The sequence below is a fragment of the Serinus canaria genome, chromosome 11 (genome assembly GCF_022539315.1).
Source record: "Serinus canaria isolate serCan28SL12 chromosome 11, serCan2020, whole genome shotgun sequence".
In the NCBI taxonomy this organism is placed as follows: Eukaryota; Metazoa; Chordata; class Aves; order Passeriformes; family Fringillidae; genus Serinus; species Serinus canaria.
In genome coordinates this window covers 12,156,588-12,182,963 of record NC_066325.1, presented here as the reverse complement: position 1 = coordinate 12,182,963, position 26,376 = coordinate 12,156,588, and the positions used below count along the sequence as shown (strand labels likewise).

General features: G+C 49.5%; 1 protein-coding gene across 4 annotated transcripts in view; it reads right to left on the bottom strand.

The window, feature by feature from the left end:
• The window catches only part of NECAB2 (N-terminal EF-hand calcium binding protein 2), a 68,721-nt gene extending 60,797 nt beyond the window's left edge, over positions 1-7,924 (bottom strand). For 3 of the 4 annotated variants that reach the window (XM_030227682.2, XM_050979020.1, XM_030227683.2), the window contains exon 1: positions 7,724-7,924. In XM_030227682.2, coding sequence (XP_030083542.1) covers positions 7,724-7,921 — 198 coding nt within the window. In that variant the 5' untranslated portion in view covers positions 7,922-7,924. The remainder of the gene's footprint in view (positions 1-7,723) is intronic. The other variant, XM_030227684.2, reaches the window with a different exon arrangement.
• Between the last annotated feature and the right edge of the window lie 18,452 nt (positions 7,925-26,376).

Genomic DNA, 26,376 nt, shown 5'->3' with positions numbered 1-26,376 from the left:
GCTCTACTGGCCTTGCCAACAAAATGCAATTAATAGCAAAAGGCCTGTGCAAAGGCTGGAAATTTACAGGTGCCTGCCAAAAATGGCCACAGGTTGGCCATAAATTACCAAAAAATTAACATGGGCAGAAAAGGTAAAATATTCTCATCATCTCTTCTGGCCTGTCCCTATTAATTTGAACAAGAACAGAGATTTTAGTTGTACAAAGAAATTTCCCTGAGGAGGGAATAAAAGCACCAGCAAGACAGATCAGAGTCAGCCATAAAATAGAATCTCATCTTTTCTGGGTCACAAAACCATTAAATAAAAAAAAAAAATCAGAAGAGAAATTGCTGCACAAAACAAGAACCCCAAGAGACAAATTGAATTGCAGAATATGCTATTTCACTGAATATGGCTTAATTAAGGAACGTTAATCATTCTTTTGTCCAAAGTCCTTGTGAGGCTCTGCAGCCTGGGGCAGAGTCAGAGCAGGACTTTCTGGTGTACTTCAGCAGAGGCAAAACCCCTCTGCCTGAGCCAAACCAAAGTGGTGGGAGCCACAGGAACTGCCTGCAAGGATGACAGCTTGGGACCACAGCAAAACTCCTCTCGTGCTGACCTCCATTTTATAGGAACAACTAGAAGGTTTGGAAGGGAAAATCCAACCTCTCTCCACACTTACAGATTTCATTGATATTAAATTTGGGGTTTGAAAGGCCAGCCAGTCATGGCTTGTCTATGGGAAGAAGGGATAAATCCCAGCAGGAGCCCAGCAAGCTGCATGGCTTTAGCACACACCCCTCACCTGTGCTCAGCATGCCCTGCCCACTGCATGAAATATTCCTCTTCTTGTGGCTTGGACACCCCAAATCCTCACTCCCCAGGAGCACCCCCAGATGAGGCTGCTCTCTTCCTGGATGCTGGTTATTTCTGGGCTTTTTGTTTCATCAGCACATCCTTCTGTTGCTCTTCCCACTGCTTTGAAACCAAGGTATTACAGCCAGTCTGACACAGCAGCAGCAATGCCTGTCCTAAGGTCCCATGGGAGATCACCATCCCACGAAGCACAGCTGGCAGAGGGAGAATGGGAAGGCAAAACCAATAGGAAAAATGTAAATTAAAGCAGGAGAAAGGCTCAACCTGCAGTGCCCTGCTCCATGGAGCTGTTTACCTTGCAAGGAATACTCAGAGCAACAGGGAAAAAAAATTAAGAAATGAAAGAAATGTTTAGAAATTGAAGTATTTATATCTAGCTTCACTAAGTGAATATTTTAGGGCTTTCACTCCCAGATACTCCCTAAAGTATGACTATTAGTAAATGAACATGTTGATGAAAGATCACATTGTCTGTGTTACTTATCCAAGTTTATCCTACAGGACCAAGCTGCTTGGCTTTTTTATTACTAATGAGCAGGATTTATTCTTTCAACTTAATTGAACCACCTAAAATTTGCACACACATAAAAAAAAAAATAAACTGGGACACCTGGAGGGAAAAAACAATTTAAGACAAAGTCATCTGTCAGCACAGGCAGGCACTGCATCAAGGTATGAGCACTGGAATGAGCATCGGGAGGCTGATAAAGATGTAATATAGTCTGTGATAGCTTGGCAGTGCTGCCAAAAATGCTGCTGCCGTGAAGACCCAGGATTTATGTTGTAGCTCAGCAGAGTGCCCTCCCCCACAAAGCCCAAAGACACCCTCTGCTCAGCTCTGGGATTAGTTGTTCCACCGTGGGAAGGAGGTGGTGAGCTTTCCGTAAGGGAAAGGTGTGAGATCTGGGGATGGAAGGGAAACCACAGCCCCTCACAGCTTCCCTATGGACCAGAGAGCAGACCCACGATGGTGCCAGGCTCCCAGGGAGCTGGGGGCAGTGACAGCTCCCCCCAGCTCCAGAAGAAGGGAACACCAGTGAGGCTGCTGTGTCACCTCCAAGGCAGAGCTGCAGAGCCCACCCAGCCCGCAGCCGCTCTGCTGGCGCCCAGCAGCAAAGTCACTCAGGCTCAGCCAAGGCAGCAGCCCTGCAGGTCAGCAAGAGAGGAGCCAATGAAATATGGATGGAGAAGTGCCCTGTCCTGCCAGGCCCTCGGCAGCAATTGGCTCCCAGTGCCTGCACGTGGCCCGGGACCATCCCCTGGCTCAGCCTGGCCAGGGATGCTCTTTCCGCTCCATCACCCCCTGTTCCCAACCGTGAGGGCAGTGCAGGATCTCAGATGGGAAATGAGAAATCATCCACTTCAAGTACCACAGCAACCATCTCCCCATCAGCTGTGCTTTGAAGCTATTAAGCAAAGCTCCTGAAGCACAGGCTAAGTCACAGAGAGAGCCCACAGGATGCCCACAATATGGGCATTAACCCATTTCAAAGGATTTATACAGGCAAGGCATTCAGTTTGCTGTCTATGGCACACTTAACCCATTTACCAGTGGTTTAGATGAACATAAACACTATTTTCTCTAAAGCAAAGAACTTCTTGATTTCCAATAGGTTTTCTCTAAATGTATGTTTTTGCTATACTCTCAAATGGCTACTACAGATATTTAACTGCCAGAAGTAAGCAATTCAAAACCCTGGTGGTAATAATAAACTTGAAAAAAAAAATGATGGCTTCAAATTTAAACATTTAGTTCTGCCTTCTCAAAGCTCCTGGATGAGAACATGCCACACTAGAGGCTGCTTAATGAAGGTTTTCTCACGAATTTTATTAAACTCACAATAGCATTCCCCTAAGAAGCCCAAGAATTATTAAAGGTTTGTGGAGTTTATAATCCCTTCACCAGGTTAATAAGATGTTGATTTAAAATAGAATGCAGCTGAGCTGAAATTCTGTTTACCATCATAATCTGAGTGCAGAATAGAGGACAAACAATCATGTCTCATGCATGAGGAAAGCCTATGGATGAGAAGGCATCCAGAGACCCACACAGACCTAAAACAATTACTGATCCTCATTCTATGGTCCTGCAGTCCTGTCCTGGCTTTGTGCTCCTCTCCCTACAAGTCTTGGCACTTCCTGTGGAGTTGAGGCAAGGTTTTATATCAGGTATGGCTTTTATTTCTCAGACTTGTGGCACCAGTAGGAATCTCCTCTCCTACAGCCTCTCTCTGTTGCTCTTTCTGATGAAAATGTGAGAAAATAATGACCTGAAGCTTTGTCACTGTAGTCTATGTCCTTAGACATCCTCAGGTTAATGAATGTTCCCCACGCAAGGAGAAAGGTTTTATTTTGTGTTTCAGTAAGGAATATGCCACTGGTGTAGAAATACTGTCCCATCTGCACTGGGCTGCTGCAGAGCTCCAGGTCTCTGGGCATTTTCCCACTTCAAAGCAGATCCTTTTCCTTTTTCCCTTCCTCCCCAAGAGAAGAGCAGCTGACACCATGTCCCAACCTCTGCTTTCACTCTTACCTTCTCTTTAGACTTCACCCAGCTGTCCTAAATTAAAGTTGCATGAGAGAGGTAAGAGTTGCAGCTGATGTTCTGACCTGCTGACAGTCAGCACTAGAAGTTACTTTTCTGTTCAGCTTGATTTCAAGCACCCACTTGCAAAGGCCTGGAGATCAGAGGAGAAGGGATGGACTCTCCTGTGTGATCCTGTACCTGGCAGAGAGCAGTTCCTGAGGGAAGAGAGCCTGGCCTGCCCTGGCCCTCCTCTCCAGCTGTGCCTGCAGGTACAGCTCAAGGGAAGATATCAAACCATGGATTTCACAAAGGGAGGTTAAAGGAGGAGGAAAATAGCCTTCCCAGTTCACTCAGTGAGAAGGTAAACAAGGACAAAGGAAGGGCAATGAAGCAACCTTGAAAAAAAACCCAACAAACAAAATGAAAACAGGAGAAGGTCAAAACAGAGGAGGAGTGAGAAGGGATTCCTGGGATTCTTGTGGCTACAAGAGCCTTGCTATTGAGGGCTGCACTGGAAATCATGTCATTGACAGAATGGCTGGAAATGGCAGCTCTGGATGTACATTTGGAAATGCACCACTGGCACAACCCAAATTCTCTGTATCTTCTATCCAGAACCTCACTCAGTCCCATGGGGCTGAAGAAGCACAAACCAGATTTGGCCACATAAGCAAGGTTGCAAGAGGAGCCATAAGAATGAGAGATGGATTTGAAATTATCTTTCTGTCAAAAAATAAAACAATCAGATAAGGGTCAAAATTAGTTTTCAGCAAGAGACAGGGCAGATAAAACAGAAAGCTTCATCTGGTCTGAAATGAATGGAACCATGTTCTTCAGGTGTTTGAAATAAAGCAAAAAAATCAGAGCATTGTCCCAGCTGCAAGAAAGGAGGCAGAGAGGCCAGTGCTGCCTGGGGCTCACAGTCCTGCCATGGGGATGCTCATTGATAACCAAGGCTGATCCTTGTTTTAGCTGCCAAGCAGGAGATGAGCTGTGAACCAGATGCAGCATCTTCAGCTGCTGTGACTGACCAGGCCTCAGGTGCTCTGTGTTCACACCTCTGCTGTCAGCTCAGGCTCTTGGCAGTGACAGGAAGGCAGGAGGAGGTGAGCAAGGGCAGTAGATCAGCCAGCTCTGGAGCACTCCCAGACAGAACAACACCTGCCTAGACATTTCCTGTGCCTCCAGGGCCATCCACCTCAGCTCTGAGTTGCACACACACTCTTTCACACTCAGCAAATACAATCTCACTTTGGCTCACAGAGAATACACACCCACATGATATATCCTCCTTTGTTTGTGCCATTGAGGATTTGCTCTTGACTGGGAATGCCACCATCTCCTCTTGTGGGTTGGAGCAGCTCTGTGACAGTTTTTCATACAGGGGGTTTGTCCTTGTGGGTGCAGGAAGCATCAGATATCCTGTGTCCATGCACAGCCTGGGCTGGCAGTGGGAATACCTGCTGCAGATGGCACAGGCTGCCAGCCCTGAGCCTTGGGCTCCTGCAGCTGCAGCAGACCCAGAGAGGGCACCTGAGGGTGGGCACAGGGTGGGTACAGACCCCTTGCTCAATCTCAACCCCTTACAATGATTTGGCCAATGCTGTAAGAGCTGATCATTCATTCATTCATGCTGAACTAGCAAAGATTGTTCAACCTTTTTTAATCCTTCACCTAAAAGGCCTGAGGCACAGTAAGAAGCCAACCCAAAATGAAGACTGATCTTCCAAGTGGCAGTAGCCAGGCTGATGGCAGAAGTCATCTCACCCCCTTGTTGTGTTTTGTTCCCCTTCAGCCCTCAGTTTTGTCCCACAACAGCCCAGTTATGTTCTTTGGTGGAAAGAGCACAGGGAAGTTTGTTCTGATACACCAGACACCCTCATGGAGGAGTCAGAACAAAAACACTGGGGATGGATGATTTAAAAGAAAGCCAGAAGAGGAAGAAGAAGTGACTAAGGTACTATTAGTGTCAAAGCCATTTTACCTAATTCATAGCCAAGCCCAAGCTTCCCCCTCCTCCCCCAGCCCCCAAGAAACTGCCCACAGAGGACACCAGCTCATGGAAACGTGTTAGCTAAACACAAAATCTTACAGGTCTTTTCCTTCTTCCTCCCCCATGGAGAAGCTGCACTGCTGCATGGCTGGGACTCGCTGCTTCCCCAGCACATCCATCAGCAAAAATGTGAAGGAGTTAAATGGAAAACAGGTTATCATCTCCGAGCGTTCAGTGGGATGCTTGTTACTTTCATGCTAATGTGTGAAAATTAAACTAAATAGGTGTTCCCAGTTTAAACCCTTTGTATGAAAGGGGGGTCTCGCAGTGCACTTGAAGAGCCCATTACAGCGAAGCCACAGCTTCAATTGCCTTTGCTATTGTGCCTGGAGAAAAAGGAGAAAATCAAGTTCTAAGGAAGGAGGGGAAAAAAAACCCTGTAAGCTCTCAAATCTTACATTTCCCACATCCATTTCTACTTTCAGCAGGTGAGAAAGGGCTCCCAGTTCCATTTTGAAAGGGAAAAATGATCAGGAGCTGCACGCCCAGCTCTATTGTACTTCCCACTGAAATAATACAATGCTCTACCGTGTTTCCCATTCTGAAAGTTCATGACTCTTTTCCTAATCTCAAAGCTCAAAGTGAAAAAAAAAAAAAATCACCCAAAGATAGTAAAATTGAATGGATAAGATACCATTTCGGTGGCAAAACACTCCTCACTCAAGAAACCTCTTACATAAATTTAATGTTGCTTCCTAATTGCATTTGTACTCTGAAACTCAGATTCCAAATTATCGTAAAATTTTGGCAATTTCTGGACAGATTAAAAACCAAAACAAGCCAAACCCAAAACTAAACCAAAACAATAAAAAAAAAAAATCTCCAGGAACTTCCTCCTAAACAAGTTAATTTAAAAGACATAAGGGTGTGAGTTGCACTTGTCCCGTCTGTTTCCCTGGAAGCTCAATCCCCCAGCCTGCAGCTGCCCACCTGCCGGCCCCTAACACGGGCAGGATCACCCATCCATCCATCCATCCTGCTCTCCGAGCTGCTTTTGGCAACCCTCTAGAGACACCACAATGCCTCTCAGCTCAGGGTGCTCAGAGATGGAAGAGTTTCAACTCTCCAGCCTACGCCAATGCCTACGGGTTCAGCAAATTATTTACAAAGTGTAAGGGCTTGCCTCGAAGAGCTACTACTGCCTGTCCTATCTCTGAGGAGAGCACGAGTTATCCTTTACTACAGCCAATGCTTCAGTAGTTTATTTTGCATTCATTACTTCTTTTTTTATTTTTTTTTTATTTTTTTAAGCTAGGAGGTAGCAAAGCAGAGGATCCATGTGTTTAATTACTGGATGCTGCAGAAAGACTGTAATTACACCATTTGAACTCCGGCTGATTCCACCCCACTCTCCCAATTCATTAAAGTGCAAGCAGCCTCGGTAGCTCCCTAATCAGAAGGTCTATAAATACAGCAATCGAGGCACTGAGCACATCCCTACCATCAACCCCAAACCAGGATTAAAGACCTGCAGTGGATCCTTATCCCAGCTGGTCGAGGGGATGCAGGACCTGGGAAATAGGCTGCAGAACCTGGGGTGCACACCCCCGCTCAGCCCATCCAGAGGGGGCAGGGAACAGGGCACCCCAAAGCCCAGCCAGCCCCGAGAGTTCAGAGTCCTGCCAGGGAGAAGGACACAAGCCACATCTCCGTGCCCATAAAAGCAAGGTGCGGGGCTCAGGAGAGGCAGTGCGGTATCCACACCGCACCCCACGCCCAGCCCGCTCCAGCGGATGCAGAACCAAGGTGCAGCTTTCCCCAGCTGTCCCAGAGAGGGCAGGGCAGTGGGACAGGGGACCCGGGCCACCCCGGCAGTCTGGGAGGTGCGACACCGGGGCAAGACCCGGGCTGCAAGCCCATAGCCTAGGCAACCCAGGGGCACAGGATCTGGAAAGAAGTTGTTAAATCTGGGCACCCCTACAGCCAAGGAGCCCGGGAGAGGCAGGAGCTGGGCTGCATCCCACGCCCACCCCATCCCAGCCGGCCGAGGATGCGGGATGCGGGGAGCAGCCCTGGTGCCGAGCCGCCCGCGGGTGCGGGATCCAGGTGAGCTGAGAACCGGGCTGCAGCCCCTGCTCAGCTGCTCCGGGAGATGCTGAACCCGGGGAATAACAGCGATCCCGGGGGCTCGAGTGGGTGCGGGACACGGGCAGGAGGCTGCGGGACACCCACGCCCACCCAGCCGGGGATTGCCGGAGCCGGGCTCCAGCCGGGGAGCGCAGGACCGGGGGAGCATCCCCGCTCCAGAGGCAGGAGCCGGGCTGCGGGATGCGGGGAGCACTCACATCGAGGATGACGGAGGTGCCCTTCCTCTGGGCGGCGGCTGCGCCCGGGGCCAGCAGCTCCCTGTCGGCGAGGCCCTTGTCGCCCATCCTGCCGGCCGCCCAGCGCAGCAGCCCGTCCAGCCCGCGCAGCGCCGGCGCCGGCTTCCGCAGCAGCTTCTGCACCCCGGCCCGGCAGTACCGCGCTGCCTGCTCGCACATCGCTCAGCCCGGCCTCATCCCGCCGCCGGGACTCCCCCTCCTTCTCCTCCTCCTCCTCCTCCTCCTCCTCCCACAGCCGCTCGGCTGGCAGCGGGCGGGTCCGCGGGGAAGAGCAAGGGGGGAGTTTTGGGGTGGGGGTAGGTCAGCCCCCCCTCCAACACAAAGCACCTTTGTAGGGATTTTATGTCTAAAAAGGCTGTGTCCGTGTTCTCTCCCCTCCACAGCCTCTCTGCACTCACAGCAGGTTTTAGCAGCTCTTTGTGAGGGCAGAAGAGAATAAATTTGTTGCTAGTAAATAAAACTTGCCCCTGAACCCCTATCCCTCCTTCAAAAAGTTCCTATTCAATGAATAGCCAGCCATTCCGGGTGAGGTATTGCAGCATCTGTGGCTACAGCACTAACCATAGTGCTCAGCTGGAAAATATTCCTAACCCTGTAATTCTGTATTGTGAAGGTATTTCTTTGAGATACTCCTGTCCTCAGCTTCAGCTTCTAAATCAGCAAGACTTAGACTTGCAGTAGAGGCAATAAGTCTTCTAGACAAAATAGCATGAGATAATTTCATTCCCACTCCACACCTGAGGAGGTGCTCCCAGTTTGAGTTCAAGCCCAGAAAGGCACCGAAGCAGGAGAGCTCAGACCCAGGAACTCGGAGGTTTCCCCGGAGTTCTGGAGTAGCCAAAGGCTCCAAAGGGCCTTTCCCACCTGCAGCAGCCAGACCCTCTCAGAGGCAGCTCTAGAAGACTTCATGACCCAGCAGGGCCACGTCCCAGATTTGAACAGCTCTGTCACAGGAGCCAGCATGCCCAGCACCCCTGAAAGCACTGCAGACTTCCCACACAGTCCTGTGCCTGACCTGCAGCAGGATCACTCCAAAGGACCTCACCAACCACTGCCTTCAGTGAAACAAGCAGCAGTAAATGGTTTCTTTCAACAGAGCTTACACATTGCAGTTCACCACAACCCAGGCCCTCAGAAAAGCCTACCTGGAGGAATTACTTAACTGCTTCTTCTAATGTCCCATCTTTATTCAGGTACATTGGGGTGAATTTCCTGTGTTTGAGGTGACAGGTGAGGAATGTGCATTTTCCTCTCAGCAGCTGCTCCAAGAAAAGTGAGTGGGAGCCCAGTTCTTTCTGCTGGAGTACATGGAAAATAGCTGGAAGCTCTTAAAAGCCTCTCAGTCAAATGAGGCACAGAGAAGCCTAGCAGTAGGTCAGGACACCCACTCTTTCACCAAGCTCTTGCTTTTCAGGGTTTTCTTCTCCAGCAATGCAAAACTCATGGAGGAAAACAGAAGAATTTCAGGGGTTTATGGTGGCTTGTGGAGCACTTCAAAGGCTCTGTGCTCTTTCACAGGGACACAGAGCAGTGTCCAACCCAACCATCTCTCAGTTCCCAATCACATCTCACACCAAAGCCAAGCCAAGCCACATCTTGCCCTCCTTGCCATGAGCTGGTGCAAATCTCCTGTGCCCCTCGTGGTCAGAGCTACTCTGCTCTTTTGTACTTGTACAATGCTCAGATTATTCACACTCTTCTTTCTCCTTTAGACATCCCTCCACTAAATGGCTGCTTCAGACTGTATTGATCACACCCAGGTTAGGATTACTATAAATGCTTGCTAATTAAAACTATTGACTGAATTGAATAAATTTAGAAATAAGGTTCTTTGAATTTTCCTTTCTATTTGCCATGAAGATTCATTACTTGGGTTTGAAGTCTGGGGCTATTTCTGTGCTTTTGTCAAAAACAGTTCTTGCTAATGTCAAAACCAGCTCTGTGGCATTTAAATACTCATTTTTCCTACTAAACAGATCAAGATAGAAAACAATTCTGCCATTCAGACATTAGGAAGAAGCCAACCATTTGTACTGGGCTGTGTTACTGGAGGCTATTCCCTAGTTTCTGTGAGGCTGAAGTCTCTCTTTGAGGAAAAAGTGGGAAGATTGTTACTACTGATTGTTACTCTGATCTGAGCCAGGTGAGGAAACCAAGGAACTCTGTGCTGGTGCCAGCCCATGTCACACCACAGCCAAGGATGGGGCAGAGGACAGACCTCACAGTGAGCTCTGTGCGCCAAACTCATCCCCTGCTTCCTGCCAAGGGAGATGGGGCACTGCCTGTCCTGTGCAAAGAAACTCAACTGCAGCCAGGGCATCAGGGCTCTGCCAGCCTCTCCCACCATCCTGGGCTGCTGCTGCTCATGGCACTGACCCCAGCCATCCACCAGGGCCACAGGAAGAAACCAAAAACCAAACCAGTGATGGGCAAGTGGAGACAGCAGGTTTATTGCCCCTTCAGCTGCAGCTCAGGGCATCCAGCACACTTAGTGCACTTCATTAAAGGTGGAGAGAGCAGGACCCCCAGCAGGCACTGCCTGCCCTGAAAGCTTTACCCATAATGCAGATGCTGAGTGGCACAGGAATTAATAGGAGAGAAGGGAGAGAATGCAACTGAAAAGCACAGTTAGGTGCTGGCAAAGTGCATCCCTGGCAGAGCAGCAAGCACAAATCAATTACAGCTTTGGTGGCTCAGCATGGTCAGGCCATGAAGGGCCGAGGGCAGCACAGCCACTGACCTGCTGGCATTTTGCTTCCCACGCTGTGCTGCAGGCACAGAGCTCCAGCCCTGCCCAGCAGAGGAGGGCAGAGCTGCAGGGAGAGGGAAAGGGAGAGGGAAAGGGAGAGGGAAAGGGAGAGGGAAAGGGAGACGCAGCAGCTGCTGCTCCACCTTCTCCCCCCTGCCATTTCCCACTGAGCCTCCCCAGTGCTGCGCTGGGCGGGCACGCACCTTGTTCCAGAGCTCTGCAGTGTTAAAAATGATGGAGCACTTGGACAGGAAGGTTGTTAGAGATCAGACCTCTTCCCTCTCACTCCCAGATCCAAGTTCAGGAACTCTGAGCTCTCAAAATGGAGTATTGCCAGTCCAGTTTCAAGCCTGACTTTGACCTGACAATGTGTTTTGCCTGGTGCATTTGGAGCTCAGCACAGGTTTCCTTCTCCCACTGAAAATGTTTGCTCTGCCAGCTTTCCTATGGGGCTTATTCAGCTGCTACAGCCAGTGTTTTCCAGAAAGACTCGAAGCAGGAGCACCAACCACGTGCTGTAATTTCAGAGGAGAGGCCATTTTAAAAATACAAGGACTTCTCTGAAGGAAAGATCCAAGAGGAGCAGAGTCCTGCCCACAGCCTGGTGTGGGCAGAGGCAGTGGCTTTCATCTCCCCTTTGAGTTCTGCCTTCTCCCCCCTCCATCTGCACCCAGCAGGCAGCTTTATTTAATTAAAAACTTCCAGCAGGCAGGACCTGCAGCCTTGCCTCGTGCAAAATGTCACAGAAGACTTACTAATAGTTACTGATGATTGGGGTTAGTGCAACAGTTCAATGCAGGAAGAGGAAATGGCAACCCTGTCACAGAGATGGGAATTTGGCAGAGCAATCTTGCTCACCCAGCCTGGAAGGAGAATTGACACTTTAGTCCCTCTGCTGACTTATGTTTATTGTAATGTAGCGTGCAATCACCAGGTGACTCTGTCAGAAAATGTATCCCAGCTTTAGAATGCCACTCTGCCCACAGCACCCTGGTACTCCCCAGTCTGAACTGGAGAGGACCCAGGAGTGTGTCCATGTGCAGTGTGCTAACCCCTGAAAGCACAACAGAGACCCTCCCCTCTGCCAGCTGCAGGGAGCAGAGCTCAGGGTCGGTAACACAGCTGGCCCTCACCACTAATGAAGTGCCAAGCTCACCTCATCACTGGGATCACAGGTTTCTGACCCAGGCCCTGCAATCAGGGACAGCAAAAGCTTCAAATGCACCATTTTATGTCGGGTTGATCTTAAAGAGCTAAATTCTTATTTAAGAAAGAAGCAGATTTGCACTTTGAATATCCCCAGAGTGCCTTCCAACCATAGCTACCCTAAGAGACAGAAACCTCTTCTTCCAAGGCCTCCTGCACCCAAACTCCCCTCCTGCCCCAGGACCAGCACTGCAGCCAGGGCAGGAGCAGGCAGGTCCCCACAAGGAGAGAGCCTGAGCTGTCCTGGGGAATTCCTCAGCCCACCCAATGCACCCAATTGCTGCAAACAGAGACCAGGTGCAGCTGGAGAGTTCTGGTTATTGGTGCTCATTATCCTAAAGGCACAGATATCAGGAGACCCCTAAAGGGGAATTGTAGGGGCTAACCTCACATTAAATAAAACATTCAGCATTAAGATGTCACAGCTCTCAGAGGTCCAGCCTTCCCCAGAGCTCTGAGATGGCTCTCCAGAGAAATATGAGGATTTGTCCCTGTAAGAAAAATCTAATTTCAAAAAATAAAATAAAAATCAAAGCTCTAATTCATAAGAGACTGACCTTCCAAGGTGAGTCCATCCTGGAGAGGGCCTGGGACCTGTGTGGCTTCTCCAAACCTCTCAGGAGCAGCACAGCTCCTGCCTGGGCTGAGCTGCCTGTACAGGTCAGGACACCTGGGCTGGGGCCTCCACATCAGCTCCAGGGATGGCCTTCAGCTCCCAGGGATCCTGCCCCAGTCACTGGAAACTGAAGAATTTTTCCTTTTAGCTATTCTGAGGGGCAGGATTGTAGGCAAACAGTGGGACAAATCCTTCTGCTGATGGCTGCTAAATAGATTCAGAGGGTGGTGCTTGATTTTGTTTTGGTGTTGGCCATTAAGGGAGTTTGCCTAGCTCTGCTGTTTTGGTAATTGAGGAAATTAACTTTTATCACCCAAACTAACCCACCTTTGATTAAAGGCCACTGACTCAATGCACCTCGTGATTGTGGGCTTGTAGGGAAGAGCTGCAGCAATGTTTTTCTTGCATGTTTATTACCTATAATGGTGTTCAGGTGAAGCAGCCCAAAATATTTTTCCCTTCAATATGCAACTGATGTCAGAACTATTAAGGACCCTGGAGCAAGCTAATCCACTTCTGATGGCCTTTCAAAATTACCTTTCCCTTCCTGTGCCCTACATGCCTCATTTCAGATCATATCTATTGGTATGAAAAACATGGAAATGGAGAACTACAGACTTCCAGATCTCCTAAGCCTGTGTGTGAGCATAACCACCAATGAAAAAGAGTTTAATTCACTGCACCTAAATAAAATATTGACTCTTCATAACTGACCTCCCCAATTACAACATAAAACTCATTATTTGCACTGTCTTAATAATCAAAATGTGCCTGAGAATGTGTTGAGATCAGAGCTATCAAGCTTCTTCATAGCAAGAGTGGGGAGGGAGGGACTGGCACATTTCCCATTGCTTATACCCTTTGTAATTAATTTCTAAAGTGATTTCCTCCTTTGCTTGGCAGATATCATCTCTGACTGCACTTGTGGGAGGAAAGAAGATCTCCCCAGTTTATTTCTGACAATAAATACAGTTAATTAGTGCTCAGGAAGTAGAATCTGACAGCTTCCAAAGAAAGCAGGACTCCCTCTGGGGTTCCCAGTGCAGGCACGGTGACAAAGCCTGGGCACAGGGCACAGGCAGGACACTGGCCAAGAGCTGCCTCGGGGGTGGACGGTTCAGAGAGGTAAAATATAAACATTTCTTATTCTTCACTTGTTTAGCCTGTGGCTAAAGCTGTGAACACCTGGAGGGGGTTCAGAAGGGCACAGAGCTCTCCGTTTGAGCATTCCTTTGCCTGAGGCATTGCTGTCTGTCCTCCAAGTGATGCTGACACCGCAGGACAGGAGAGATTTTGGCACAAAAGCCGTGCCCAGAGGGGCTGAACCCACCAGCCAGGCTTGTTTCACACAAGCCAGAGCCTCTCTGGAGCTGGGAGTGGGACCCCCTGCCCTGCCCTGCCCTGCCCTGCGGGTGGCTGGAGGAAGGCTGGGATGTGAAGAGGCTCTGCTGGCATTGGGCACAGCTGGAGCAGCTGGTGCTGGCTGTGATGTGCCCTCAGGGGGCACCCAGCAGCAGTTCTTCAGTTCTTCGTGGCTCCGGGCTTGCTGGTGGCCATAGCCTGGATGGATCCCCAGGGCACGGGATCACTGCCATGCAGAGGGGTAAATGGCACTCAGGACAATCCCAGTGACAGCCAGGGACAGGGATCTGCCAGGGGCTGTCCAAAGGACACTCACTGCAGCTCCAGCTGTGAGCTGGTCTTTGGGTGCAGGGCATCAGTTCAGCAGCACACTCAGTGCTGCTCCTCTCTGCCCCAGCACCAGGAACTTTCATTTTTCTTCCAGCATTTTATTTGTCCTTATTTGCTGTCCTCAAAGTGACAGAGCTGGGGAAGTTATTTATATCTTACACTGCTCCCACAATTATTCACCAAGAGTTTGGGAGGCTCACTGCTGGACACACACACACACACAGAATCATTTCAGGAGCTTGTTATTGGGTTTCCTGGCTGTGGAGCTATTTTAAAATGCTGCTGTGTTTGCCACTTTGGGATCAAACTCATGTAATTTAATGGGTTTCACTGAGACATCAACAGGCCCTCAAGGCAGATATCGATTTCCCACAACAAAGAACTGCTCTTGAAATAATTTAATGGGATCACCAAGAAGTGACTTTGAGCTGCAGGTGCTGGGATGCTTATGGATGTGAGCTTGCTGGGATGCCATGGGAAATGATGCCCAAAAGCAAGGCAGCCCCTGAGCCAGCATTCCCAGGGGAGCACGGAGATGGGCAGTGAAGCAAGTGCCTTTCCTCCATAACTTCCCTTCTGTGCCATAAAGCCAGAGCTGGAAAAGGGTCACCTTCATCCCGTGGCTGTCACCCTCGAGAAAATGTCCCACCAGCAGCCTGTGCAGCACCAGGGGCTGCACATCCACAGCATGGCATGCAAGGACATCTAGTGCCTGCTGCTGAGGCTGCAGCAGAGTGTGCTTTCTGGTGGCTCATCCCATCACAGCAATGAAAAGTCCCCATGGGGCCAGCACCAGGAGTGCTCTGGGGAATGGATCCCAGCAGGAAGGTCACTGTGAGGCTCTGACATGGCTCTCACCTGGGGTTCTGTCTCTGAGCTGGAGCTCCCCAGCAGCCTGGCAGTGCCCCTGCCTGGCACAGTTCCTGTGCCCCCCAGTCTGGGCAGCTCAGGCTGGTTCTGGGCTCTGACACCCACAGCTCCCATGGCAGTGAGGGAGTGCAGCACAGCTGATGGGCACGGGACAGCTGGGTCTTCATCTGCTTAGTGCCCACCTTTCCACCCCTCTGTGCTGGGTCTTCATCTGCTTAGTGCCCACCTTTCCACCCCCCTGTCAGCCCTGTGACCTTCTCAAAGTGGGGCCCAGCCCCAGCCTCCCCCCTGACTGCTGCACCTGGGGATGGAGCTGGGCACAGTCTGCAAAGGGCATTCTCCTGTCCAAAGCTATCCACAGACAAGCTGGGGAATTAAAGCTGCTTGGGCAACACAGACAGGGCTTGTCAAGCCCTTGCACGAGCAGAAATACCAAATATCTGAGGGTAATCTGAGCTTTGACAGCTGAGGAAGGCGGACACTCGAGATGTCAAACGATCTCAGGGGACAAAAGGTCGGAGCATTGCAGACTGACCCATGGGTGGGTCAGCAGTGGGGCACTGTGTTTGCATGGCACCTGCCCTGCTGCTGTCCCTGCACAGCCCTGGGACACGGCATGGCAGCAGGCAGGAGGCACCCAGCTGAGCCCAGCCTGTGGCCCAGATCAGAAACTCATCACAGCCAGCAGATGCTCCCACCACCATCCCCTCCCTGGGCAGCAGCCCTCACTCTGGGAACAGACATTTTCCTTAAATGAGAACTGGAGAAGACAGTTGGAGATAGGGAAGGTCCCACTGGGCCATACTTCAACTGAGAACCTGCAATAATTACAGATTTAAGATGTCTGTATCTGGCACATCCCCACAGGCAGGGATGGATCTTTTCATGCTTTAAAGGACATTTACACTGCAGAAATGAACCTGTTCTCAGTGAGAACAATAACCCCTCATCCTGGGGATGCTGGGCTCTCCAGTCAGGAGAGGGAGCTGTGCTGCTGTGGGACAGACACAGGGTCACCTCAGGGAGGGTTGCAATCCTGTTTCCAACCAGTCCTTGCAACATAATGTTCTTTAAATATTTCTTTAAAGAGATATTAATTAATGCATCGCCTTCTTTTTTTTTTTTTTTTTAATTTCTCTTCCCCTCTCTCTCTCTGGAAGTTTAGAAATCCATAGCTATTCACAAAATTGGTGTAAGTTTATGAATAATTTCAGGCCCCCTGAAAATCCTATTTTTAACTAGCTTGCTACCCCTGCCTCAGTGCTGCCCTGCTTGCACAAAGCCTCTGTGTGACATCCCAGCATCCCTGAGAGCCCACTGGTCCTCTCCATCCCACCTGTCATCTTTTCACCAAAATGTAAAATCCCAGCTCTGACCTTCCCACTTCCAGCTTCATCCCAAACCACATACACACAGGTTTGATCCTTTTAGTTGGGGTTTGAACACACCTTCAGAAGCCTGAAACATTTTTCCCAGCAAAACCTGTCCCAACAACATTCCCACCCTGTGCAAGCCCAGATCAGTGTTCTGGGATTGCCATGACAGCTAAATCCCTTCCCTGCAAACATGTCTGTACAGTCCAGGGACAGATAATTACATAACACCACCAAGTTTCTCTGATGGAGCCCATCTCCATTTCTGTGCAGATGCCCTGAGCAAAGCCTGGGCTGCCCCTGCTGCCAGCCCAACCTGCCAAGCCCTCAGCCCAGCAGAGAGCAGCAGCTTCTCAGGGCTCCCAGGCACAGATTTGCAGAGAAAACCTCTTACAGCACAGCTGAGAGATATCTGGAGGGGTTTACCCTTCCTCTGTCTGCTCCTTACTGATTTCAGATGGCAAGACACAGTGTGGCAATAAACTCCAGGTAGCTTCAACTTTGCAGCTTCTGGAAGACACAGGAAAAAGATCCAAAGCAAATCTCAAATTTAAGTGGTACAAGAGCTGTCAGACCTTTTACCAGCTCAGGTTTACCAAATAAACCACCTATTTTTGTAGGGGGTGATGCTGTGTGAGACATTTAGCAGAAATATGAAGCCAGCTATTTTTAACTTTTCCCCATGAAAATGTGAGAAATGGAGATATTAAATGAAACCAGGCTAAACTTGTAGGTGCAAAGGACTCCTAGGTCACCCACATTGTCTGAGTTCATTGCAGAAAGCTCTGTTTCAAAAGGAGAGATTTCTTCACAGGGCTCCTCAGCACCAGCTGAGGAAGAAGAAGGGGTGGTAGAAGGTCTCCTATGTGGTGTGTGTGTCATTTCTCCTGACAGAGCAGGCAGTGTGAGCACTGGGCAGGGTGCCTGGCACCAGGACACAGGGATCCCTGCTGAGACATCTGCCAGCAGGTTTCTCCAGGGGTCACTTCAGGAGAAGTGTTTAATAGAACCTCACTTTGTGAGGAGTGGTTCTATTAAACAGCAAATTGCATAAATCACAGTGAGATGAACTGTCTGGATCTCTCTCTGCTTTTCTTTGTGGCAGAGAAAACAATGCCTAAGGGTTGCATCCATTGGCTCCTCATTTGGGTTCCCCTTTTTTTCTGAGCAATTTTAGAGGGATTCCCACCAGGCACCTCACCTGCTGTATCCAGGATAAATCTGTCCCCTTTCAGTAATGTTTCTGAAGGTTTCTCTGCCAGGGGCACACTCTGAGTCACAGCAGATTTACTGCTTCACTTTTGCCTCCAGGATTATGGCAAGTGATTCCAGGAGCCTGTTCTATATCTGAAAACCATTCCAGCAGGCAGAATACCAGCTCAGTGCTCCTGACCTGCTGGATACCCTTTATGGCTCACTCCCAGCTGTTAGTACCAAACTTGTAAAAGAATAAACCAGAGCTGTTTGATTTGCAGCATTTCAGGGCTCACCTCAATGGCCCATTGCAAACATGAAGGACATGACCATTTTGATGGCAGCAGAGAGACAAGTCTCCAGCAACCCCCCCGGGAGGAGCAGGCGTGTTTGGTCCCCAGGAAGCAGCAGGCTGGAGAACTGCTGGCTTGGGGAGGGGTAGATGGGATGGGAGACCCCACAAAGGCTGGTGAGAGCAGCCAGGCACCTGTGGGGCCCTGAGGAGGCCAGCTGGGCTGGCAGCAATGCCCTGCCTCTGTGCTGCTGGCACTGAGCTGGTTGCTAGGAAATCCAGGGCTTGGGGAGATAAATTATCAATGGGTGCTGGAGACATTTGGTTGCCAAGTCCCTGCAGGCAGCCAGCTGGGGCTCTCAGCTCCCAGGAAGGATGGGGAGCTGCAGCAGGGGAGACAACACGATCAGAGCACCTCTGGAGCACCTCTGCCATGGAGACTGACTGAGAGAGCTGGGGTTGTACAGCCTGGAGAAGGGAAGGTTCCATGGGGACCTTAAAGCTCCTTGCAGTTCATTAAGAGGATTTGAGATAAGAGAGTTGGAGAAGAGCTTGGATTGGAAGGCTTAGCTTGGACACCAGGAAGAAGCTCTCCCTGTGAGGGTGGTGAGGGCTGGCACAGAGAAGCTGGGGATATCTCATCTCTGGAAGTGTTCACAGTGAGGTTTGATGGGGCTTTGAGTAAACTCCTCCAATGGAAGGTGTCCCTGCCCAAGGATGGGCTTTGATACCAGAGGATCTTTAGGATCCCTTCCAATCCAAGCCATGCAAGGATTTTGTGGTGATTCTGTAGTTTTGTAAAATGGCTCTATGGGTGCTGCTGGGTTATTGACCCATCCCCTTCTTCAGTCCTATTTTAGAACATACTCTGTTGTGCTGGCAAGGTCTGTGCTGGCAGTCACAGCAGAGCTGCCTCCCACACCCCACAAAGCAGATGCCAGTGATCATCTCCCCTGGCAGGCTGCAAAAAAACATTGGATGCTCCATTTTTAAGGCAAAATACCAAAGCTTTGGCTAACAGAACAGTCCCATATGTTTCTGAGTGCACTGCCAAGGGAGGTTTTCTCAAAACTTTTGGGGATGGGTTTTTGACACTGCAATGCTCTCAGGTATCCATCCTCCTCCTGAACAGGCTGTCCATGCCCAATCCTGTGGTGATTCACATGCCAGCATCATAAACAGCCCTCCCAATATCCTGTGCTTGGGTGACAGCCTTGCCCAGTATCAACCACAAAATGCTCAGAAGAATGGGCAGAGCCCAGCTCTGACAGAGGATTAGGAACTGCCAGGAGGCTGCAGTTGGGGCTGTTCCTTACACAAATAAACAGTGATTGCCTTTAATACTCACTGAAATACAAGCACCAGGGCATCTTGACATTTGCTGTCAGGCAAGGAGGTGAGCTGGCCAGGGGCTGGGGCTCAGCAGGCTGCCATAAATGCCATCCTGGGCTTCCTAACCCAGCACGAGGATGCTCATCCCTGCCCTGCACCAAGGGGTTCTTGGTGTAAGTAAGGCTTGCAAAAGCTGAAAACAGAGAGAAGATAAAGGCACCTGTGCCTTCCACAAAGGCCTCTTTGAACCCACCACCTTCACATGTCAGTGAAGCACTGCCCTTCCAGCAGATATTTCCCAAATATCTGCCCTTCCCAGACTAACAACACAGCAGGGATCAGCTTCGTCCAAGGGCCATATGGCATTGCTGAAGGGCAGATAAACATCCCTAGAAAATGTCCACCTTTAATTAAAAGCAACAAAATTTCCCAGCTCCCTGTAATAATATCACTCCTCCACGTCCATGTATGTGCTGCATTTCTCATCCAAAGGAGAGCAAGAAAAATGCAGTCCATGTTGTGCTGGTTTCTGCCCCAGCTGCAGCAGAGCTGTGCATGGAAGCAGCCTCCAAAGAGCCTTCAGCAGCTGCAGGGCTGCTCAGATGCTCCAGCCCAAATCCAAGGAAGTCTCCTCAAATAGCTCATTTTCTTCGGGCTTGTCATCTTTTGACCTCTAATATCTTCACTGCCCTGCTGCAGATTTTCCTTTCTTTCCCTCTCTGGACACCCCTATTTGCTGGACCAGGCACTGTCCATCCCTGGGACACACTGAATCCTCCTTGGGGTGCCTACCTGTGGCCACTGCAAGGATTTCTAAGTCAATCTTGGCTGGGAGTCAGCTTTCCTAGGATGGACTGTTTATTGAGAATGTTTTTATTTGTTGTTGTAAGGGTTGTCAGAAAAGAAAAAAACCCAACTCATCCAGGTGGGGTTAAGTCATGATACAATGGAACTGAGCCTTCCCTGTGTAAAATAAACTTCAAATTAGGAGATAATTAGAAAAATATCATCCTGACAAATCTGAGTATTAGGGAATCAGAGGAATATGAAAATTCTATTTCTGTATTGAAAATGCTTAGAGTTAGTTCTTTCACCAAGCAGGGGCCACTGGGACCTTCCAGCCTCACTGAGAGCGTGGGGATCAGGCATTCAGCCCCTAAGAGAAGGAACAATTTTATCCTGTGCATTTCTGCTTCCCCTCTCAGTGCAGCACTCACAGGCTGTTGGAACCCCACACCAGGGCAGGTTCATCTGTGATGACATTTGATCAGAGCCAGACGTTATTGTTTTAGCTGTGGGATTGCTTTTAAATTCCCACAGTTTTCCTGACCTAACACTGGGAAAGTGTCACATGCTCCACTTGCAAATGGGGATCTGCTCCAGCAGAGCTGCATCAGTTCCTCTGCAATGAGCCTTTTCCCAGTGGGACAGAGGGGTATCCACTACATTGTTTAAAGGAAGAGGAAATTTTTGGTGGAAATGGACGTAACAGAGCACAAGGAAGGTCACAGGGAAGCCTGGGAATGGGCAATTCTACCTCCCTTTGATTTCTTTTCCTTTGTTGCAGGATGAGAACAAGTCACTTGGCCTGCTCTCATCCAGCTCCCCTGTTATGTCATATCCAGATTACTCAGAGGATGAGGTATTTGGAGTGTTACATCAGACAGATAATATTTGCTTATATAACTCGATTTTTTTCTCAGACTCTTGCTTCTCCAGCTCCCTGAAAAACATTTAAATAAATATTTATATTTTCAGGAATGAGAAATGATATCAAACTCAGGATGAAAGTCATCCTCACTATAAATCAGTACAAGTGCTTGCTGCAGAGCCCCACAACACAGCCTGGGAACCACTTTTGTGTCTTATAAACATCTGTTCACCAAATGTAGAATTCTGCAGAGGAAGAAATCAGTTCTGGTGTAACACAATTCTGAAATTTCTCCCAGCCTTGAGATGGAGCATTAGCCCAAAAGGGGGCCAGAAATCCACCCTAAGATGCCAAAGGTTACAGTGTTCACTGCAATGTCTGAGGCTCTGCTGTAAGTCCCTGATCAAATGCTGCTTTCTGCCTCTGCTTTTACTGAAACTTTTCCAAAGGTCTTGCTTTCCCCTCCAAGTAAAACAGAAGAAGGATTTTAAAGATTTTCTTTTCAGATGAGAAAACCTTCTTACTATTACATGTTTGATCAGGCCAATGTGTTGCAGAGGTTGCCTCCTGCATGCATTAACGTGCTGCCCCAAGCCATCCCAGTTATGCTCCAGCCAGCAAAAACAATGCCAGCTATTCACCCTCCTGAGAAATCTCTTGTTCAAGTTTCATGAGGGTGCAATATGGGGCATGGAGGATGGTTTTGCAAGTAGGGTACTTCAGGCAGTGTCCATCACATGTAATTCATTCACTCACATGAAATGCCACCCTTCCCTCTCACTGCTCAAGTGTCTCACTGTTCATCATCACTGTAATTTCCTGGGCAGAGATTCTGTAACAAGAGCAGCACTTACAGGAAAGCTGCTCCGACAACTTCAAAGGGAGTTTGGCAAACAGTTGCTGGATAGGGCTCAGGGAAAACTTCAATTGCAACATCTGAGCTTAAAACCATGCTCTCATCCCAAAGCCAGGGCTGGCTCTGCCCTCCTGCCTGTGCTGACACCATCCTTCCCAACCAGGAAAACTGCTGAGCAGTGGATTCCCCGGATATCCAGTTTCCCTTTCCTTGGATTTTCTACTAGCAGAGTCAGACCCTGCCAAACCTCTCCCATCTGCCCTGTGCCAGCCCCAGGCAGGCCCCCACACCTGCCCTGGGAGGGCTGCCAGCTCAGGCAGGGCTCTCACTCCCTCTGGGAGGGAGCCCACAGCTTGTCCCACCCTCAGAGCTGTGCAGCAGCATCAGCTGTGAAATCCCTTCAGCCCCAGCCAGACACGTCAGCATCTGCCAGCACTGCAGCTTTTCCCAGGCTGTGGAGTGATAACACAGGAAATCCACCCCTGGCATCCCAGCAACCAGATCAGAGGGAAAAAAAATAAAAAAGAAAATTCAGCTGCACAGCATGAGGGATTCACATGGCACAAACTTTCCACCAATTCAGATTTGCTTAGAAACAACACTGCTACGCTAACTTTGTGCATCTTGTCCATCTTTTTTGCCACCATTGCAGCTTGGGAAGACAGAGATTTGTCCCTCTCTGTGTCACCATGTCCATCACACTCTGTGTGTGTTCCTGTTCCTCCCAGCTGGACAAGGCCTGGCAGGCCCTGTGTCCCTGCTGCTGCCCAAGTGGGATGCCTGGATGAGGGATGGGAGGAACCTGGCCCAGACCAGGGTGCTCCCGGGGCACTGCAGCCACCGGGGCATCTGCACTCAGCATCCCACCACTTTGTCATTTGCTTGGCTTTGCTAGACCTTTCTGTTTAAAATGAAAAGCCCAATCATTACCCCAGGAAAATACCAAAGGTTTGGGGTTTTTTTCTGGCATAGAAATTCCCTGGCTTTTTCAATAGAAAGATCTATTGGTTGGTTTATTAGCTTTGAAAGCTCCCTGTGCCTCTGAGACCTCTGCTGACTGCGAGTTACCGTAATGCTGGATAACTCGGCTATTAGTGCCAAGCTGCAAATGAGGTTTGCTCCACTGGGCTGGCTCTCAAAAAGAATGAATGTTTTAGATCTAGAACTGCCTGTGGTCTCCTAAAGAAACGCAGCTCTTCTGATTTTCTATTTATTTGCCATTATAGGAATGATTCCATCCTGCCCTTTGCTTGTCCTCTGGTTACAGTTTGCCTCTCTGGCAGAAGCCTCCGTGGGTTACAAAAGCACAACTCAGATTTGCAAATTTACCCAATACAAAACCCCCAAACCCACTCTTCCTCATCAGCAGTAACTGCCCTGCCCACAGCCCCTGGTGAGCTTCACTCCCAGTTTGCATCAGCAGCTTCTCCTGAGCAGAGCCCCCCGGGCTGGCCCTGCTCTAAGGTTGGTCCTGCTCTAAGGCTGGCCCTGCTCTAAGGCTGGACCTGCTCTAAGGCTGGTCCTGCTCTAAGGCCGGGCTGGACCTGCTCTAAGGCTGGTCCTGCTCTAAGGCTGGACCTGCTCTAAGGCTGGTCCTGCTCTAAGGCTGGTCCTGCTCTAAGGCTGGGCTGGACCTGCTCTAAGGCTGGACCTGCTCTAAGGCTGGGCTGGACCTGCTCTAAGGCTGGACCTGCTCTAAGGCTGGTCCTGCTCTAAGGCTGGGCTGGCCCTGCTCTAAGGCTGGTCCTGCTCTAAGGCTGGACCTGCTCTAAGGCTGTGCTGGTCCTGCTCTAAGGCTGGTCCTGCTCTAAGGCTGGTCCTGCTCTAAGGCTGTGCTGGACCTGCTCTAAGGCTGGTCCTGCTCTAAGGCTGTGCTGGACCTGCTCTAAGGCTGGGCTGGACCTGCTCTAAGGCTGGTCCTGCTCTAAGGCTGGTCCTGCTCTAAGGCTGGGCTGGCCCTGCTCTAAGGCTGATCCTGCTCTAAGGCTGGACCTGCTCTAAGGCTGGTCCTGCTCTAAGGCTGGGCTGGACCTGCTCTAAGGCTGGTCCTGCTCTAAGGCTGGACCTGCTCTAAGGCTGTGCTGGTCCTGCTCTAAGGCTGGTCCTGCTCTAAGGCTGGTCCTGCTCTAAGGCTGTGCTGGTCCTGCTCTAAGGCCGTGCTGGCCCTGCTCTAAGGCTGTGCCCAGCCTGGCTCTAAGTCTGTTTCCAGCCCTGCTGTGCCCCAGCACCCCAGCCCCAGGCACTGCAGCCCCTGCAGCTGCAGCTCTGGCCCTAAAGGAGGCTCCTGTGTTATTGTTGTATTTTATGAAAATTTTTTTCATCAAGATATTTTTCTTTAGGAAGCTGACAAGCTTCAGCTTCTCCATGTTTTACTTTTTTGGAATGTGATTTAGAAATTTTTTTATCTAGCATGTGAATTGTTTTTAATGAATAACTAATCACAGCCAGCTGTGTCGGACTCTCTAAGTCTGTCATGGGTTTTTATTGTCATTCTTTTCTAGCCTTCTGATGTCTCTTTCCTCTTTCTTTAGTACAGTTTTAGCATATCATTTTTATAATATAATATGTTATACTATACTATACTAATAAATCAACCTCCTGAAATGAGTGAATTCTCATCTATCACTTCATCCTAAACCCTCACAACACTGCAACAATTAATAACCCCACTCCTGCCCTCATTTTCCCAGCCCCTGCACTTCCAGTGAGACTGAGATATGGAAATTCACCTGCAGGGTAAATATCTTAAGTAAATAGCCCTGTCACCTTCCAGAGCAGTTTTCCCAGCTGGCAGGGATGCTGGCTGTGGAGCCAGGCAGCAACCAGCCGTGCATGGTTGCTGCCTGGCTCAGGATTCCCTTCCTTTCCCCTGTTTCCAGCTTGCTGTGGTGGAGATGTAAAACAAAGCAGAACTGTTGACAGTGCTTCCAAGAAATGAATGCAACCAGAAAAAATTGGCCTGCAAAACAAAACCCATTCTGCTTTCTTTGCAAAAAGTTCATGAGGGCTGCCTGCTGTGCTCCTGTAAATCAATATTCTCGTATGTCCTTCTTCCAAAGCCAAGCTGTGTACTGTGGGTGCCCATAAGGAGCAGAAGGGCACATTCATACAGAGGTAGAACAGCTGTGAGGGGTTTTCCTTCTCATGCCAGAGTAGAATCTCTCAGAATCTCTCTGAGCTGCACATCAAACAGCCCAGGTGTTGTCCCAGCCCTAAGAGCTTGTCCCCAGGAATGCCAAAGGAAACTCTTCCTGGACAAAGGATCCCTGCAGCTTCCCAGGCTCTGGCAGAAGGCAGGAACCAGCCAACAATAGCAGCAAAATTTGAGCTCTTTTTTCTTCCTCCCCACTTAGCTGCTCTCTAACCAGGAGCTTTCTTCCACCTTCATGGCTTGAATAAGAGCCCTGGAAGTCAGATATTTTTCCCTGGAGCCTCCAGGATTTGTTCCACCTTGAAATCTCTCCTGCTAGGAGACTGTCCCACAGCATCCACTCCCCAAGTGTCTCCAGTTAGGAGCAGCTTAGCCTGACCCCAGGAGCTGTCAGTCAGCAGCGATGTGCTGGCTGCTGGCCTGCCCACAAATATCTGTATTCCACAAATAAAGCAGGTTAATTTGAACCACTACATCTGCAACAGGCTGACAGCTCCCTAAGGGCCCTTTTAAAGCTAAGACTTGGGCAATCATTGGACTTGCAATGTATCATAATGCTCTCTAGACCTTTTAAATAGAGTGGTCTGGCCAAGATGTGGCTGGATTTAGTCCTGTGCTCAAAGACACAAGTGCTGCCAAAAAAGTGAAGGCTGAACAATCAAAGGAGCTCCCAAGACTATTTTACTGAAATTATTTCAATTTAGATGATACATAAAAGATGGTTCCTTTTAAATAAGGGCCACCCTTCCCTTCATTTAAGAAGCAAAAGCTCTCAACAACATGCTCTGACATCTCACAAGACCTTCACCTAAGCAAAAAGCAGAAGCAGTAACTTTGTATTTTAATTGCATAATGAATGTACCTGAGTTCAGGCTTGTACACTCAGTTCTGCCACACCCACAGGTGATTAAAATACATCAGCCATGACCACAAGGACTCACAAACACAACAAAATCAAAAACCACATTTCTGGTTTTTGTCTTCTTGGTAAACTTCAAATCTTCATTTAGGTTCTGAAGGCATAATTTTCCATTGTTCCTGGCAGGTACCAGCAGGTCTCAGGAGCTTGTTCTGCAAGGATGCAACTGGGGACCAAAGGAGGCTGAGGAGCCCTGAGGAAGGGAAGGTGAGTCCCTGACATGGAGCCCTTGTGGTGTGGGATGAACATCACTTAGCTGCAGCCAGAGCTCTGTGAGAAAACACCAATCTACCCCACCCAAAGTGAGCTGAGCAGGGACCTGCTCTGTCCCTGTGGCTGTGGGAGCTCCCCAGTGGGCAGCAGGGAGGGGACACTGAATGACTGCCAGGGCACAGGGGAGAGGCAGAGCGGTCTCAGCTGTCAAACACCCAGCTGGCTCCAGGGAAAGCTCCAGGCTGGCCTGAGCAGCAGCAGTGGGGATGGGGGAGGCATTCAGGGTGTCACCTGACAGAGCTGTGTCACCATCACAGGCAGAGCATGGCCATGCAGAGGGCCCAGGAGGAGCCTGGTTTTATTCCTGGTCCTGTCACTTGCTGCAGGTCAAGGTTAAAATGCCTGGGTGAATTGTGCTCATAACAAAGCTGGGATCTGTTGACTCTCACAGCTGATTGTTTTGGAACAATAATTCATAGCTGCCTCCCTGGATACAGAGA